This window comes from Gadus macrocephalus, chromosome 7 (genome assembly GCF_031168955.1).
Source record: "Gadus macrocephalus chromosome 7, ASM3116895v1".
NCBI classification, from domain to species: Eukaryota; Metazoa; Chordata; class Actinopteri; order Gadiformes; family Gadidae; genus Gadus; species Gadus macrocephalus.
Window position 1 is genome coordinate 23,861,848 of NC_082388.1, and position 17,224 is coordinate 23,879,071.

Below are 17,224 nucleotides of genomic sequence, written 5' to 3' on the forward strand. Positions count from 1 at the left end.
CAACAACTTTTGCTTAATCCAGTTTTCGGTGTGCTTGCCTTCGAATCTGTGATGTTCTAGTCACGTTGTTTTATTTTTGCTAAATAGTAAACAACACAACACATCGCTCCACATTGGACCGAGCGCAACAGAAGTGGCACACGAATTAAACGCGCATGCGCATTGGATCCGCTCTTTGCTGTGAAAGAAAAATGGCCGTAGCGATGCAGATGGAAGATTTCCCCTACTTACCTTCTGGGCCAGCGGAGGGTATGCTCTGTCAATCATATCGTTTCATTCAACAACAACAACAACAACAACAACAACAGAAAAACGGAACTTATTATTAGAGTCGTATTCCCGCCACCCTCTGGAGGGACGTGTTATCGTCTGTTGACAAGTTAACGATCAATCGGCAGTGCTCCATGCAGACTGGGTGCTAGCTCACCACTGCTACCTTTTCATGCTCCAAGGTCGATTGCCAACATATTCATTGGGCGATTATAACTTTGCAATATACCACTTTATTTACGAAAGAGCAAGGCTAGTCATTGCAACGCAAGTTTGTATATTGTGCAGACGATATCATTTGATATCATTGACAAAATGTGACAAGACATTAGCTTGCTAATGTTGATGCCGTATGCTCCAAATTCCATGCATTTTTTGCACATTTATCCCTGCTAGACCAGTTCCTTTTAGGACGTTTATTTGTCCAGCATTTAAACTACCAAATAGCGAATGATGAGCTTTTGTGTATGTACTGAAGATGGTGCTGTCGCAAATTTGACCTCCATCCTCCCTGATGATATGATGACGTACATGACCCAAAACAATCACAATTTGAGAGCACAGCCAAGTGTTTATTCATCACATGCTTCAACGGGCAATCTAAGACACGTCTAGTTACTGTACAGATACAGTTTCACATTTCGCACAGGAGAATACATTACTGTCTAACTTTTTCTTCTATTGTCTACCCAACTGTCTTTAATATTGTATAGGAGCCATTATTCTCACTACACTGTATGTTCATGCTGATATTTATCTATGAAGACAAAAAACATAGGGGGAAGGACCTTATCATGATTCAACATGAATTCATAATGGCATTAACAACCTTTCTACGGTTGTGTTATTGGAGTGCTTAAATTGAATGAGAAATCGCTAAAACGATAATTCTAGTTGCAGCGCAATTGCCAGTGTGAAGTTAGCACATCTTTAAACCACTCTGTAGGAAGGATGATTGTACTTTATTTTGAGTTGAATACTAATCGGGCTCCTGTGTAATTTTTTTTCTATTTCACACTATTATATTCTCGGTGTTGCATATTTAGTTCCTGCAAATTGTCCCATGTTATACCATGACTTATTGTAGACAGTTCTGAGTGCCTGGTTTTTGTCTCTGCCCTGCAGTCAACAAGATGATCAAGGAACACGGTGACCTGTTTTCTGACTCCCAGTGTAAAGTCTGCAGCGCTGTTCTCATTTCGGAGTCCCAGAAGTTGACCCACTACCAGGTCGGTCTGCCTCAATGTGGTTACTATGCCTTTCCTGTTTAGACTCTCCAAACACTGTTCTTGAGGGCGTGTTTGGCTGATTGTTTCTGTGGCATGGACTGTAAAACATGATCAGCTAATGACATGAATACGTACAGAAACGTGCAACATCTACTATTCGTTACCTTCATCGTTTTATTTCTACCAAAGGAGATTTATACTTAGGTTTACAACTAAACGACGTGTTTATCGTGTCTTCCTCAGAGTAAGAAGCATGCCAACAAGGTGCGGCGTTACCTTTGCATCCAAAATGACAAGGAGCCCTCCTTGAAGAAGTTCAAGCCTGAATCATCTGTACCTGACAGCGTGAGTTATAAGTCTCCTCAACAACCTCTCTCAAGTCCTTCAGAATCCCACACAGTTGCTATTGCTGTTGTGGATTTATTTCCTTTTGGCAATATCAGGCAGTCCATTTAAGTGTGTGTGTGTGTGTGTGTGTGTGTGTGTGTGTGTGTGTGTGTGTGTGTGTGTACACTTGTCCCCCCCCCTCTCTCCCTACAGGCCTGTAACAATGGAGAAGCAGAGCGATATAAATTGTGTAACCTGTGTAACATGACCTTCTCCTCGGCGGTGATGGCCCAGTCCCATTACCAGGGGAAGGTGCACGCCAAGAACCTCCGGCTGAAGACAGTGGGCCCTCAAACAGCAGGTACCCAGTGTTTCCCATACATAGACCATTGTGTGGCGCGGCGCCACAGAATCAACATCGAGCGCCACGAATTGATTCTGTCTTTTTTTTTTTTTTTTTATAATTTTTTTAAATATATATATATTTTTTAATAACGCGATTTGGAAATCTAAAAATCGTTCCGTCCATTCATCTCTGCATAGCACTCGTTCTCCCTGTCATTCACACACACACGCACGCACACACGGAGCGAGAGCGACGATGCTAACGCATGAACCCACCGATGTCACCCCGTCGCTTCGCAACCGGACACGCTGGGGTTGATAAGTTACCGGACTACTGTAACTACTACGGAGTTATAATAACAAAGACGTGAATCAGGCAATAAATCCAATTTCCTTGACAGTGGTAAGGTTCGGTGTGCATTAAAGTACAGACGGAGTGGACCAATTGCGAACTACTGCAGCTGCTCCAAGTTAAACCCCCAACTAATCGGAATAAGTATTTATAGCGGACTACACCACCTATTCTATTCCGCATAGAATTCTATTCCGAACCGATTGAGGCGCATATAGACTGGAGAGTCTTATCCCCCCCCCCCCCCCCGCGCACCACACATTGGTCCTTGGCCTGTGGGAAACACTGGTACCTGTTCACCTTTCCTTTTAATCTACGACGGGAAATACATGTCGAATACTTCAACCTGTTTGTGGTTATCTGTTCAAACAGCAAGATAGGTGCAGGAACAGAATTTATGGACAGGAATTTGGGGGTTTGGCAATAGCCCCTTCAATGTGACCATGCTATGCATGCTATCCTTTTTTATATTATTTATATCCTATTTAGATTAGTTGTGTGACAGTCCATACCATATAGGCTATTATAAAGAATGCGCTTTAATTATTGCTTGTATTGTGGGGAGGGATTTCTAGGCTATTGAGGAGGATGTATGCATGTTCACTCTGCTCAACCTTTGAATGGCAAGCATGAATGAATGAACCCCTGTCCTGTTGGGAGTGGTCTCATCCGCTCTTACCGCCCCTCTGTCTGCAGCGCCCCAGGCCACCGCGACAGCCCCCCAGCCCAAGAAGACCCCATCCGCCGCCGCCGCCGAGCCCAGGGGGGCGGGGGCTGCGGCGGGGGGGGCGGGGACGGGGGACCCGGACCGCTTCTGCTCCATCTGCGAGGCGTCCTTCAACAACCCCCTGATGGCTCAGCAGCACTACGCCGGCAAGAAGCATAAAAAGCAGCTGACCAAGCAGAAGCTGATGGAGACGTACGGGCCCTCTACATCGCCAGGTCAGGCCGGCGTCGCTCGCCACGGTAAGCTGCAGGAGGGTTTGGACTATGATAAGAATGCAACGACAACAACAACAACAACAACACAAGCGCAGTAAACAGAGGAACAGCTTGTGGGTCCAGTTAGGGAGCGCAGTGTTGCAAAGAAAGGACAACCCCACTAATGCCGTGCACATGTACATGGTATTTATGTATGACTATTGCTCGAAGGCCCACTCTCTTTGCCCAGAGAGCCTTTGAGGCTTTATAGGGGGATTATTTGTTTATCAACACGGCGGATGCGCACGCAGAATGATGGCAAAAAGAACATTTGTTGTTGACCGGTTGCCGTGGTTACCATGGTTATCTTAATTTGCAGATGTGGTTTTAATTAGCGATTTTGTCAGCTTTACATTAAACTGATCAGAAAGCGCGGTTACATATAGACCCTAGAGCAGGGGTGCCCAACTAGTCGATCGCGGTCTACCAGTCGATCGCCGACAGATCCCAAGTCGACCGCGAGGGGTGAAGAAAAAAAAAAGAAAAAAATAAATATTTTTTTTTAATAAAATAAAATTTGCGGCGCTGCGCTGTCAACAGCAGTTGAAAGCCGTCAACAGTAGTTACACACTCCTAAACGTTGGCATGGCTGAGGGGAAACGAGCTAAGACCTACCATTTTCACCCTGAGTGGGAGGAAGATCATTGATTATCGTTGAGAAGGTACCGTGCGCAGATGGAATGAAACCCCCACTGAAGTCCGTAGGTTCATGATAGGTTCCCTCCCCCCCCCCCCCCCTCCCCGCTTGAAGGTAGGTTTGCTGGTAGATCTCGGGAGGTTGGCTACTTGAAAAGTAGATCTTGGGTCAAAAAAGGTTGGGCACCCCTGCCCTAGAGTATCCGCGGTAAAAAGGCTGGGAATTTCGAATTATAAATATGTTTAATCCGTTATAACGTTATCTCTCTGGCTCATAGCTCAGCGGATTAGAATACCTCCCGTTGCCAAGTCGTAGCTAAGGTCCGTCCTATTTATGTGAAAAACTTTATATTTGGATTGTAAAACGCATGAAAATATAAATTAATGATCTTAATTTAATTTTTCTTTGGCAAGTGACCATGGTATAAGTGGGATAATGCCCTTTGAGGTGTCAAAAACGTATTTGATCGATCGTAATTAAAGGGGACTACTTTTTGAGGGAGATGAACTCTAACAGAGTAGGCTATACATTTAATAAGCATGCAATACGAATAAGAAAAGGCATAATTAAAGTATTTGAATTGTTTTATTATATTGGCAAGCAAGAGGTAGAATAAATGGGATAATCAGTCTTATTAAAAGGGTTTGTGCAACCAACCGCACAACAAGACATGATTGCGGCTCTTGTCGCTCTCGTCTCTTTCTGCAAACGACATGCGCGTAGAGCGGGGAGTGACTAAGAGTGACGTAGACTGATAATCCCTCTATAGCTGGTCGCTGACTGGATAACTATACTTTTATGTAATTTACGCCCCCACATAATATTTATTATTTGCAATATTTGGATTCTAAATGATCCATCCATACTGAAAGGCTATATGACCATATTTGTGACGCTTTTTAAACACTTGCCAACGCCTTCTGGGTATTAGTTGCTCACAAGTAATCTCACGGTTCAGAAGGACGGCGTGTGACACTGTGACTTTGTAGCGGTCGCACAGTGGTGACTATGGGCTGACTCTGAAGAGTCGTACGACGACGGAACGGACCCCCAGTGAAGCGTGTCTCTAACCTCTCCTTCCCCCTCGGCCCACAGCCTCCACGGTGAAGGGCTACTCCTGCACCCTCTGCAACATCGACCTGAACTCGGTGGAACAGTACCAGGCCCACATCAGTGGCGCCAAACATAAGAACCAGTGAGTACGAGGAGGAGGAGGAGGATCTGTGTTGAGCAAGCCTTTATAGTGTTTTATTGTTTCAAGTATCTGTGGTTGTCATTACAACTTCTAGATAATGGGTATTTTGGGGGGGGGGGGGGGGGGGGTTAATGTGTTTGGAAAACATGTTTTTATGTTATTACGTTCCCCTGCTGGTCCAATTCTTTTCATTTCATTTTGAAAGGTAATTAAAAAGAATCAATGATTGTCTTTTGATAATCCATTCTATTAAAAGTTTGATCTAAAAAAATTCTGTTGATTTAAAAAAATAACAAACATATTTGTCTCCATAGAATGAAAAAATCTGGCATGGGCTCCACAGAAAACCAGCATAAAACGACACAGAACCAGTTCCCCGCTGGCGACTACCAGGCGGCCGACGGGGCCAACCAGTTTTCCACCGGAGACTACCAGTCCGTCGACATGGGCGACCAGTTCAGCACGGGCGACTACCAGTCGGTTGCCCCTGGCAACGAGTACTCTGGCGGGTCGGACCCCTACATTGCCACGGAACACCAGTACATGTCGGAGGGCAACCAGTATTCAACTGGCATACCGGAATGCCAGTACACCTGAGACTGCGAACAGGACGCCCCCCACACCCCGAAGCTTCAGCCAGGAGAGAGACAGCGACAGACCCCCTTTTAGGATCGAATCCCACTACTAAACCATCAGTTGACGACACCACCACCACCTGGTCCCTTTCGAACCCCCTGCATTCATTTATTTTGGGTTGTTCCAAAAAAAAAAAAAATTCACGTCATGTATTTGGTTGGCCTTCAAAACATTTTTGGATCGTAAAAAAAAGAAACTAACATAAACTGTCTAGGCCGTGTTCACATTTAGCGTATTTTGTAATAGGGAAAAGTTGAGCCTACCGCTTTAAAAATTTATGAAAAAGAAACTGTCCAAAAAGCCCAACGAGCGTTTTTCTATTGCCTAGCAACGAACCCATTCTGGACCCGACGTTACTCGCCTACTACGTATCCAGGCTAAAGCCCATTAGACATGTAGATATCGACATGTTCTGTAATTAAAACTATTAATCGCTCCACCGGCACTTTCCCCGAGTGATTTGTCTGCCATTTTGACAGTTGAGAGTTTCCTTCCTGACGAAGTGTCAATGTTCCGCTTGGGATTGGTCAGTTGTCAAAAAGACGCCTGACGTCGGCCGTTTTCTTCCTGAAAGTTGAACTTTTTTCAATGCTCCGTATGGCACAAAAAAACGCTGGGAGAGGCGTTTAAAAAAACGGCCGTTACTTTTTCCAGAAACGCTCTGCTCCATAGGAATATAATGTAAAACAAGATAAAAAAAAAAAAACGCTAGATGTGAACACGGCCTGGCAATTTCTGTGGGTCTTCATAAACCTAAGATCTCCAAGCAGCCTCTCCAGTCTTGGGGCGATCCAGAAGCCCCCGGTTTGATAGCCCCCGGCCCCCGCGTCGTCCCAGGAGGTCTCCAGGCCATTGAAGACACTTCAATGGCACTTCATGTATGCGCTCCAGAAACCCCATGTTCTAGAAGGAAACCTCTATGTCTTAAGACATAAGACATGTACACCAGAGGATAAGACCCGGGAGCTGCTTGCTCGCTGTTTCTGGCCCTTTTTAGGATCGAGGCTTTGTTACATTCCCTGAATTCCTCGGCGGTCCTACCGCAGGCCATGGAGAATAGATTCCAAGTTCCCCCATCCGCTCCGATGACGCCTATGATCCAAATAGGCTGGCCCCTGTGATGGGTTGAACTTGGTTACAACAGGAATGGAAACCAAAACCTAAATATCGGGATTCCTGCCCTTATTCAATTTTGGCATGCATGATATCCAATTGTTTAACCCCCCCTTACGCCTGCCCTCCTTATACCACCGCTCAAAACAAACCCAAATTATTTACCATGTTGTCTGAGGTCCTTTTACAGGGTAGCAGTAGCAGCAGCTAAACAGAGAACTACAGCTAGGGCTTAAACACTCCAACTTATTCCAGACTGCATTACCAAGCTGACTCTTACAGTTTAACAACCTCAACAAAGCAATGCTAAAGATGTCCACTGGGTAATGGTTGAGACTTGTGGTCTCCCTTCTGTGTTTGGTCAACGGCAGCCCTGACAGGATCCGTTATAGGGCGGCTAACTGGACGTCCACCTGGTCGACGTGCGGACGGTCTCTCTCCGTTTGAATATCCCTTTAAGTAGTAGTTACGTCCTTGTAATACTCTATGTATATTTTTATTTACTTTCGAAAAAAAATCTAAATTCAGTATGGTTTATTGTTAGAATGTAATTGGTAGGCTACAAGTGGCCTACAGGTCCAGATACCTTCAGGAGATAACCTGGCCACGGGGTTCCTTGACCAACGGCCCCAGCCAGGCCTAACCCTGGAAAGGACCTTGACCAGGAAGACCAGTTGAAATCCCACTGACATTGTGACTGAGGCAGAGAAATATACTAACCAGGTTTGTGTCCATGTGTGGTATCTCCATTTCAGTGTGTCCTGATAGAGCAGGGTAACTATACTTTTTTTTAGAGTTGAGTCTGTAATTCGTGGGGTCATAAGGTCAATACCAGGTTACACTAATTTATACGTTTTTAAATTCTCGGTTGGATTTTAGCCTTGGTTCCATAATCAGTGTCTTGTCATTTCGTTGTGGGTGGTCAAAACGTGTTTTGAAACTAGGAAAAATGTGATATTGGAATCACATCACCCCTATGATTTTGTGTTTTGACTAAATATTAACTTTTATTTGCTTAAGGAAAAGTAAACTAGACATGTGTGTTATTAGCTGCTGAAACACTAAGATGTTGGTTTGACCACATAAGGTCAGATGGCCACTCCTTGTTTTGTACCGACTGCTCCATTAGGCTATTTAAGTGTTATAATTGAAATTGAAGCTAACTTAACACATTGGCCGGTTTGGATAAGGCTGTTACAGTCCATTTGCTTTTTATTTTATTTTTTATCGCTTGTTATATATTTGAACTGACTCTTCTTACACTTACATTAAAACTTCATACCGTTTAGATTAGCGGTAAAAGCATTTTTCTTTTCTCAAACGGACAACCCAAGCTGTACACTTGGAATTTTTATTTGAATTAATTTAATATAAATGTGAACTATTTTGCAACAGGAACAGCTGTTAATAAATTGCAGTTTTTGCATTTGGAACAGATGCAAAGCTATACTTTTATTTTGTCACCTGCACTATAGGCTATAGCCTCTCTGTGGGCCTCCAGCCCACAGTGACTTCTTTCAGACTGGATCAAAGCTTCGTGTGTGTGTTTGTGTCTGGAGCAGACAAATTACAGCAGTCAATCCTTTGTGTTCTTCTCTGCCTCACAGGGTCTGGCAAAAAGTGTGTGTGAGCACGGAGTGATCCCGAAAGACTATTGGATATGTTTATATTGAACCTCTGTCCTGACCAATCATTCATAACGGTACACAATTATTTCACTAAGTGGGCGTGGCCTATCTGCGTTTACGCTGGACGATGGAAAGCTTTCCTGTCCCGGGTCACACTTGTTAGTCTGTGACCTGGTGAAGAAAACCTTGTCTGCCCCACATTGAATATCAAGACTAAAAAGCCTTCATCTTGTGTACCTCGGCCATAGCAGTGTGTTATTTGCTTTAGCCACGTGAATATGCGAGTAGCGGGTCGTAGCTGTTCGTATAACAGTTGATGTCATGAAGCCGGACGTTTGATTCTACATTTTATAGGAGCTTACTTCGCTGCTGCCCAGTATTTATGTGCAATCTTGATAGAGTACACCGTTTTATTCTGTACCTGAAATCTTTTTCTTGCAGTTCATCGTCTTGAACTTTTTTAAGTTGTCGGGGAAAGTTTTTAGTACTTTTTCTGAACGGTTCCATATACTCCTGTGATCAAGAGAAGCAGAATCTGGTCCTGGTGATGGGACGAGTGCTCATCAACACACACACACACACACACACACACACACACACACACACACACACACACACACACACACACACCAATATTGTAAATGATACCTGCAAAATAACATTGCTTTTAAAAACCTCCTTGTTGCGTGTAGCTGTTGTGTTGTAAATTATAAGATTTATTTTCCAGACAAACTATATATTCAATAAGTGCTACCAAGTTGTGCATCTAGTAAAGGACATGTTTGAATTTGATTGTGTGCTTCAGAAGGTTCTTTGTAGGACGTAAGATGCAGACATGGTGTATGGGAAGGGGAACTGAGAAATATTTTGAGACGATTGCTGTTTTTCTGGAGAGTAATCGTTGGACTTCTATTTATGTACAGGTATATGAGCTTTCGAATTCATATTTTGAATGCCATTAGGTATTGCCCTATTAATTCTGAATAAATAAATCGTGTAGAGTACAAATACAACATGACTGATTTTTTTTTTTGTGCAGTTGGTCTCTCTTGGGGTCCCTAGATACGGAAAAGGATATGGCCACATGTGATTATTTTTTCGGAGTTCTGAACTTTTACTCTCAGAAAAACGATTTCTAACTTAAATCAGATTTCTGTTATTAAAAAAAGTTGTATAACAACACTACATCCTACAGTGACATACAGCGGCCACTAAGGGGCAGCAACCCATTTGTGATGAGAGCGGTGTCGGCTTTTATTATCGTCTTTGTGTGTGTGGCTGCGTAAACTGTGCATAGGGCTACTATAGCCTCGACAACAACAAGGACAGCATATTGTTTCTAGGAAAGAAAAATGTGTTTAGTTTTTGATAGCATTTCTGGTCTGTTTGACTATGAGGTCGCCACTGCCTTAAAATATTTCTCAAACGGTGGAGACCAATGCCCCTCCAGTAGATCTGCTCTGGCGCCAACAGTGGGACCTAGGAGTTAGGAACCATGTGAGTAGCCTACTGCTCTTTATTTCTGTGTTGTGAACCATATTCTGTATTGTCCTTGTTGATCCGTAAGCAATGGAAAAACACCCCCACCCTCCTCTTTGACCCGCCTTTCTCACCCTCATTTGCATTAAAGCTAAAGACACCGAAACGGTGCACTTGTGGAAAGCTCAAAGTGCGACTGGCTCGTAGTGGCTGTAATTCTGCACAACGGCTGAATTTCGGGAACGTCTTCAAATACTGTATTAGAGGCCCACTAATATCTATATTAAAGCATCCATAAAGAAGCATGCCGTGGGACCTTTACCTGGTTACCTATTGGCCCTTTAATGTCTTGTTTCAACAGGGAGAGACTGTAGCATGCAGGGGTGGACTGGTCATCTGGCATACCGCCGGGCATCGTCCCGGTGGGCCGTTGACCCAATGTGGGCCGGTCCGGTCCGCTATGTTTTGTTTTTTTCTCTCTCTCTAAATTCCCTCCAATTGGGCCAGCCAATGGGCAACAGAGGGCTAGCAGTGTGTGGCCAGCATCGACACATATTATTGGTCTATGTTTGTCATTGTCAATCAATCATGGGCTGACAGGCTCAGAGAGCCCTGACAGTGCTGTCAATCACAACACAAATCAGGGTGGGCTGGACCGCATGGCATGGGCCGGAGTCGTGGGAGTCGGGACGGGGCCGCTGGAAGTAATTCACGGTTGGGGGGGCTGAGAAACGTTTCGATGGGGGGGGGGTTATACTGCTTTTGGCATTTATAGTCAAATATGTTGTTTGACTTATGTCAATGAAATCACAATAGTATAATAATACTCTGATATATTTATGTATTTATTTTATTTCCACGGGGGTTTTTGCATTTCACATTCAGCCTCTCGCCACCGGGGGGGGGCTGCAGCCCCCCCAGCCCCCCCACTTCCAGCGTCCATGCGCTGAAAATGGATAAGAAGAAACGCCCGGATGGCGCTGAAAAACTGCGACTCTCTGGATGTGGAAGCTGCTAAATGTTCAAAATGTACACACCTATTTGGAGCCGGGGTCAACACCCGAGCTGGTGCTGCTGCGCCGGGAGACGAGCGAGTGGAGGCAAATATGCTAACGTTAGCCTGGGGCTAGCTAGGCTACATTTTGAGAAATGTCCAAAACAAAACGTTTTTACATTGAATGTGATTCAATTCAGTTGAATTCAAAGTGTTTATTGTCATATGCACGAAAGAGATGTTCTCAGTTGTACAATGAAATTAGGTGATGTGATGTGAACTAATTAACTGCATACTTGTGACAAAATATTAGCCCAGAGTTGAAGGGCTGTGACTGTTGGAAGTTGTGGTTGATTTTGTTTAAATATGCCGAATTGTGATATTATGGGTTATTTGGATGATTTAGCATTGCTAACAGCTTCTAACGTCAGCAGTCTCTTGTTGCCATAGCATCAGTAAACATTGACATGGACTAATGAGCTGTAAATGGAGACGCAGAATCATGCTGTATTGTAAATACAGATGAGATACTTTGAATTTTAGCACAAAATACACGTAAACCAATAGGAAATAATTTGTTTAATTTGCAATATTTGCCATTGAATTTATTGTAATCTTTCAATTCATTTATTGTTTACTGAGGTGATGACTATTTAATGTGGTGAGAGGAATGCAATCTGTATATGTTTAAAGGTTTATGTGAAGAAACATACTATATGTGTGATAAAATGACAATTGGTAATTCATAAATGTCTCTTTATATTCTCTGCTACCATCATCTCCTGTCAAACAGGTTTTCCTGACCTAATATAAGTTATTCTATGATATGGGAGAGAGAGAGAGAGAGAGAGAGAGATTCGTCTTGACTTTGCGAGTTTACTATGCAACTTGTTTCGTCTCAGATTGAAACAAAGGTTTATTTCCTGTTTGAAGATTTTCATATTGATGATTTTCATTTCAAACATCTGCATTTCTTTTAAGTTCAATTAACAGTTATGCAGGTAGGCCTTAGGGCTCTTTTGAGACTTAAGTCTTCCTTCATGACAGACAAATTTGTTCACTAAGTGTCACTACGTCACAAAAAGTCTACATGGCTACATATACTTGTCACTCAGTACACAGATACTGAGTACAAGTTCTGTTTGCTGTTTCTTGCAGGTCATGAATTTGGTGAGGAGTGTAGCTGGCTGGCTGCGGACGAGGAAGTAGGGCAATATATATATTGCCCTAAATATATAACCATAAATTTATATATAATTTTTTTATCTATGGCTGTGTGAAAAAGTCTATTGTCTAATATGAGAATGCATATCTGTTCAGACCTGTAATTCATCTCTTAGACTTTTTCTCGCAGCTACAGATAAAAAAAAATTCAATTCTCTATTTATGGTTTCACAATGACTGAGTCACAGTTGAAACAAATGAGTTTCAGCTCTAATGCTGCTACTGTCTGTAATATGTTTCTATTTAGATTTTTGTCAGGATATTTTGTTATTATTGTCCGAGTCTGGTTTTAACTAATGCTGGGCTTACACCGAAAGATTTTCACATTCACAGACTAAAAACTGCAAGAGAGAATTTAGCGTTGGATCAAGTGTGATATTTAAAGGCACCCAGTGCAACTTTCAAGGCTTAAAAATAAACATTCAATTTCTAGTCTTTTTTACACGTAGTAAGTTTCAATAACTCCATACCATTACATACCGACATTTAAGCAGCAAAGATGAAACGTCGTTGTGTGGTGAGAACTGATACAAAATCGATAACGACAACAATGCCGCCATTTTCTTTATTTTTTGTAACCTACAATAAATAAAGCAGGCTTCCAGTCAATGGAAAAATGGCTTCTCCCCACCGGCGATTGTTGTTGTTTACGATTTTCTATCAGTTCTCACCACACAACGACGTCTCATCTTTGCTCCTTGAATGTCGATATGTAATGGTATGGAGTTATTGAAACTTACTACGTGTAAAAAAGACTAGAAATTGAATGTTTATTTTTCATTGAATGTTTACATAAAGTTGCACTGGGTGCCTTTAAGAAGGGTTTTGTAGATACGTAGGTATGGGGGTTGGAGATGCAGCGACCGCAGCATGTCTGTTAACTTCCTTTTCAGGTTTCTCCAGCAGCACACACTTGTCAGCAGCACAAGAGACACAAACTTGAAAAACAAAAACAAAAAAAAGCAACAACTGCTATTTGCAGTGCTGTACTATTATTCGGATGAATGTACTTGATTAAATTGTTTTAATAAAGTACATACAGGGTTCTTTCCGTTCGTCCCGTCCCACCCCTAGTGCTGATAATGTAGTGGGCTGGTCTGGACAGAAAATGCCAGGGCTGAATTTTTGTCCCAGTCCCCCCCTGGTAGCATGTATCCGTTTATTTTGTACATCGGCAATTTCTTGCATCAACAGATCGTACACGATGCAAAGGGATTTTTATGTAGGCCTAAACGTTTCATGTGATTTCTTGGACTGCCTCCGTTTAGGCGCTAGTGAACCTTACTATATGTACACACATTCCAGTATGTGAACGCAAACCAAACTGTTATAAAGACTTCCAATGGTTTTTATTCCCGCTCTCTTAATGTGTTGCCTATTGTTGTGGTGTTGTTTATTTTTTCCCCTTTTGTTTGATTGTCTGGACTGTCTGTATGTATTCCTTTCTTATTTGTAAAGCGTATTTGAGTAGGTACTTAGAAAAGTGCTATAAAAAACGGATACATTTTTTTTTTTTTTTTTTCATGAGCCACATTTACAACATAGGCCTATGCATATTAAGACAGACGTTCAATACCATCTTTAGTGTCGCAGCTCAGAAGGTGTTTTAAGGACAGCTTTGGCTACTAGGTTAAGTGTGAAATAAAATGTCTCATTACCAAAAGGTGTTTCCTGGCAGGTGTTTCTGAAATGAAAAGGCATTGCCTTTTCATTTCAGAAACAATTCAAAAGGAGGTTACATTTTGAATTTGTTTAAATTAGGACAATAAAATAAAAAGGCAGCAACAATTCAGTGTGAAATGCAGTAGTGACATCTCTAACAGTAAGTTATAATGGTTCAGAATTGTTTTATTTTCTATTTGATCGTCCAAATGGATTACGGCATCTTCATTAAGCAGTTCCATCATCAATACATTCCAATGGGAATTTATGAGATCCTTAATAACCAGAATAAGACAAACTATTTATTATGGCATGTGGTTTTGTCTTCAGCCATTTAAAACCTGATTAACGATGGAAGTCGGAAGAAAAGTCGATCAAAATTCTTGTTTTATTGTTTCTTTATTGTTATTATTATTGTTTCTGCTTGGTTGCCTTAACAACCATAACATTTTATGACATTGACATATTTAGCCATGTTCACCCTTTACTATTAAACACTGCACACCCCATAATATCATATTGTGTAATCATAGTGCACCATTTTTAGTTTGCTTATGGCATTGATTATGGCATTGATTCATGAGTTAAAGTAGACATTTGTTTCAGATCATTTAGATCCAAAAAGTATAGAGCTGTTTTCTTAAAACGAGTCAAACTGAGCAAAGTCTCAAACAACCATCTGGTTTTATGTTGTTGTCGTTGTTGCGTCCCTGAACAGTCAGCGAGCTTACGTTTCAGGCCAAAAAAAAGAAACAAAAAGAGTAGAGAAGGACGTGTGATAAAAGAGGAGAGCGGCCTATATGAAGGAATCGCACCACTCCTTGATGGCCTTGTGGCATTCGTATTGCTGTTTATTATTCGCCCCGCATGTGTTGTGCAGCCAGCGATTGAAGCGCACCTCGTCGTTCCCCAGCACCATGTACTGACCCACCACCATGGAGGCCTGAGACAGACAGACAGACAGACAGACAGACAGACAGAGAGACAGACAGACAGACAGACAGACAGACAGACAGACAGACAGACAGACAGACAGACAGACAGACAAACAGACAGACAGACAGACAGACAGACAGACAGACAGACAGAGACACAGAGAGAGGATACAACAAACATGTTATCAGACCATCCTATCAGGCAGTAACTGAGCTGATTGGTGACCGTGTCCCCAGCAGCAGGGCTAACATATATTCTCCCCTCATAGTTAATTCGAAAGGCATAAATACATGTCCCTCATAGTATTGACAACATGCCTCTAACGGCCCGCTGACTGAACAGTCCCGTCAACCGGCTCCTCATTTGGTGACACTTGAATTCCCAACCCGTCCCTTGGCCTCAGAGTGGTGTGTGTAGCTCCTGCACCTTTTCAAAGCCCTTCATCACGAGCCTCTCGCCGAGTACGTGTCCGATGCCGGGCAGAGTGTCTGCCCTCTTCCTGCCCAATGGCTCAGACACGAGGCTAGAGTGTTTCTTTGAGGTCGACGACATGTTCACTAGGAGGTAGTGGTGAGGGGTCACCCGATCTGAATCAAAATATGACAGATTAATACATAATATTCATTATTAAAACCAACTTGACTTCATCTGTTAATATGCCTTCACCTATGTGGACACATTAGTGCCATCTAGCACTAATGTGATGAAACATGCATTAGGGCGCATTATATTATTTCACAAGCGTAGATATTAACTGCGAGCGTGCAAATTATCTCTGCACGCGCGCACTCAGAGCACTGAGAAGCTGCGAGCGGAGCCCAATAAATGTTCTCCTGCTGGACCCCAGTCACAAAGACCTAAGTCACAGGGCACATCAGACTAAAGAATCCCAAATTCTCCTAAGAGCACGCAAAGCGATGATCATGATCAACGTGGTTGCCATGGCGCCGCGGATGGCAGCCTCGGTACTTCGCTCTCTAGTACTTTGTTTGTTTTTGTCTGTTTATTATGTTTTCGGTGGTATTTCACCAGCAACTTTTTCCAGAGAGGAGCTCTTAATCATCCGGCATACCTCTACAGGATTTTTTTCTCCAGTTTTTACTAACTCGGCAAGTTTTATTGAAATCCTGGTCGGAGGAGCAACGGTTATCCTTGGCATCAAGGGCGTAACCATGGTTTAGACATTGGGGGGGTCCAATTTTTTATTATTATTTGTTAAGTGCATTGCCTACAATTCTATATTTATATATGAAAATGTGGACATTTAGAACATAGTTTCGAGGACTACACTGTAAAAAATGTCCGTGAAAATTACAGTGAAAAACTGTGAAATGGCAACAAAAAAAAACTGTAAAGCTAGAAAACGTTTATTGTTGTAGAATAAACACAGAATTACCATAAATAAAAAAACGGTCAAAAATGTTGTTTTTAATTGTTTTAACATGTGAAATATATGGTGAAAAGCTGAAATGGTGACAGCATTGGACAGTCATATTAAAAATAGCACATTACTGTATTATTCACAGTGTAAATACCTTAAATCAAAAACGTGCTGTCAATGATATTTTTTACTATTTTAGTATGTGAAATACAGGGTGAAAAACTGAAATGGAAATGGTAATAGATTGTAATATTAAAAACAGCACATTACTGTATAATTAATTTAGGCATCAGCCTTTCCACAGATAAAAAAAATCAACAAACAATGTACATTTAACCCACAAGGTGCATAAAGTTGGTCTGTGTGGATTCTACTGACCAAAATATTGTCCCGTGTTACCGTGCGCAAGTGCTGAGAATCAATAGCCCACAATTCCAACAATAGTCCTATATCCAGTCTGGAACATATGACTTGGTGCAATAGGCCTAGCAGGGATTACAAATTCAGTGACCTTAGATTTAGCTTTGCTTTAATTTGTTTTCCTTCTATCTTTAGTATTTCCCCTTATTCTTTTATCTATTTTCTGCATTATTACCATAGTCAGGCCTATGGTATTTAATCGTAGGCCTACAGTCTGTACCGTCTGTACAGTATTGTATGGTATTTAATCGTAGGCCTAGTCTGTACCTCCTGCACAGAAGGTGGCGACCTACCCTCAAAATCCCACCCGGCTAGGGGTGTGACGATACACTCAGCTCACGAGAACGAGACGAGATTTTAAGAAAACTACAATGACAAAATATATGACTGCACCAACAGACATTTTTATTTAACC

General features: G+C 42.2%; 2 protein-coding genes across 2 annotated transcripts; one reads left to right on the plus strand and one right to left on the minus strand.

Moving 5' to 3' along the window:
• The first annotated feature begins 107 nt into the window (after positions 1 to 107).
• Positions 108 to 8,373, plus strand: znf346 (zinc finger protein 346). Its single transcript, XM_060056068.1, has 7 exons — positions 108 to 249; positions 1,396 to 1,499; positions 1,743 to 1,844; positions 2,040 to 2,187; positions 3,220 to 3,489; positions 5,237 to 5,336; positions 5,651 to 8,373. The coding sequence occupies exons 1-7, from the start codon at positions 156 to 158 to the stop codon at positions 5,931 to 5,933; spliced, it is 1,101 nt and encodes a 366-aa protein (XP_059912051.1). The 5' UTR covers positions 108 to 155; the 3' UTR covers positions 5,934 to 8,373.
• A 6,079-nt stretch (positions 8,374 to 14,452) lies between these two features.
• On the minus strand, positions 14,453 to 15,631 carry LOC132461048 (barrier-to-autointegration factor-like). The gene is made up of 2 exons (XM_060056104.1): positions 15,435 to 15,631; positions 14,453 to 15,015 (listed from the first exon to the last, which is right to left on the minus strand). Exons 1-2 carry the CDS (start codon positions 15,558 to 15,560, stop codon positions 14,869 to 14,871), a joined length of 273 nt encoding a protein of 90 aa, XP_059912087.1. The 5' UTR covers positions 15,561 to 15,631; the 3' UTR covers positions 14,453 to 14,868.
• Positions 15,632 to 17,224: the final 1,593 nt, after the last annotated feature.